The following is a 1,547-nucleotide window of genomic DNA, read 5'->3' on the forward strand; positions in this document are numbered from 1 at the left end:
GTGACTAACTGGATGTGCTCTCTTCATCCTCTGACATGGGAGCTGCCTTGGAGCTCGTCTGCCTGGCTGTGTGATTCCTGGACGGGGCCGCCTTTTACAGCTGCTTTTTGTATCTCTGCTTCTGTCTCCTTGAACCCCAGTCGGCCTCAGCAGATGGCCGCTTACACTGAGCCTGGTTCTGCTGAAGGTTTCTTCCTGTTCAAAGGGAGTTTTTCCTCTCCACTGTCACTACAAGCATGTTTAGTGTGAGGGATTGCTGAAGATTCAATGAGTCGATGCAATTAACTGGTTTTCCTTAGATAGAAACTTTTAATCAATTTGACTGGATGATCTGGTGAACTATAAAGTGTCTTGAGATGACATGTGTTGTGAATTGGTGCTATAGAAATAAACTGATTGAATTGTTTAACGTGTTGTCTTCTCAAATCAATCTCAATCCACCGCTGGGAGCAGGAGAAGCAGGTGGGGAGCCTGGTTGACAGGGAAAAAGGAGGACAGTGTAGAGGTTCACAGCTTCGGGGGGGCAGGGCGAGTGTGTTTGAGGAGGAGACGGAGAGCCAAAATCACAAGAAAATATTGTGATGTCCTGGGCCTTAGCAAAGCTGTCACACATGCACCTGGATGTCTGCATGTATGAAGCACCAGAATCATCCCCGTTTTCCTTCCTACCTTCAGGAGGCATCAACGTCTTGTCATTCAGCGAGCACCAGCCCACTGGATGCAGCTCAGCCGTCATGACGTCACACCAGAAGTCGGCTTTGCGGTCGTCGCCGTAGCCGCTGTAGCGCAGCAGGAGCAGCTGGCCGCAGGTGGTGATGATGGTGGCCACCCAGTACGTTTCTGGGACGCTCTTGTTGGCCACCTCCAGCTTCATGCCCGGCTGGAAGCTGCTCTGCAGGCTGATTTCCACCTGAGGGAGGAGTCAGTTCAACAATCACCGAATAAACCTGAGGCTTTAACAACAGCGCAGATATAAAATATCAAACTATTGTGGAGTCATAACTCAGTGAGTGTATTAGTCATGAGCAGAGGAGCTTAATAAGTGAACCAGGAAACTGTTGGAGGGGATTTCCAGCAATGATCAGTTTAACACCTGTTAGTGTCTCAGAAGCAGCAGTCTGACAGCAATTACTGACTTCACACCCTAACAGGCTGAAAGCTCCAAACTCAACTCTCAGACATTTGGAAATTTGCCCCAAGTATAATAATCCTGTCAAAGAGACTTCATCTGTTTTATATAACTTTTGAAGCAGGATCATCGCACAATCAAGCGGTTCATGGCAAATATTAAACTTTGATATTAAGGAATCTTTTGGGTTGATTGAGAACACAACTGTGGCCCAATAATAAAGATAATCCTCAAAAATACAACTTACCTAATAATTAGGCACAAAGTGTATATAGTGACACATGAATAGAAAATAGGTTTAGGATTGTTAAAAGATATTTCACTATAACTTTATTAAGGACACATTATTTTTATAATGGCCCTGATAGTTTATTTTTCATTCATCCATACGTGCAATGACAACACATGTATTATGGAT

The 1,547-nt window shown here is 44.9% G+C and overlaps 1 protein-coding gene across 1 annotated transcript in view; it reads right to left on the reverse strand.

The window, feature by feature from the left end:
* sfmbt2 (Scm-like with four mbt domains 2) overlaps positions 1 to 1,547 on the reverse strand; it is a 60,269-nt gene that overhangs the window by 35,708 nt on the left and 23,014 nt on the right. Inside the window, exon 4 of the mRNA XM_015402123.1 lies at positions 670 to 910. Coding sequence (XP_015257609.1) covers positions 670 to 910 — 241 coding nt within the window. The remainder of the gene's footprint in view (positions 1 to 669; positions 911 to 1,547) is intronic.

Source organism: Cyprinodon variegatus, unplaced genomic scaffold, assembly GCF_000732505.1.
Source record: "Cyprinodon variegatus isolate N-32 unplaced genomic scaffold, C_variegatus-1.0 Scaffold1302, whole genome shotgun sequence".
Taxonomy (NCBI): Eukaryota; Metazoa; Chordata; class Actinopteri; order Cyprinodontiformes; family Cyprinodontidae; genus Cyprinodon; species Cyprinodon variegatus.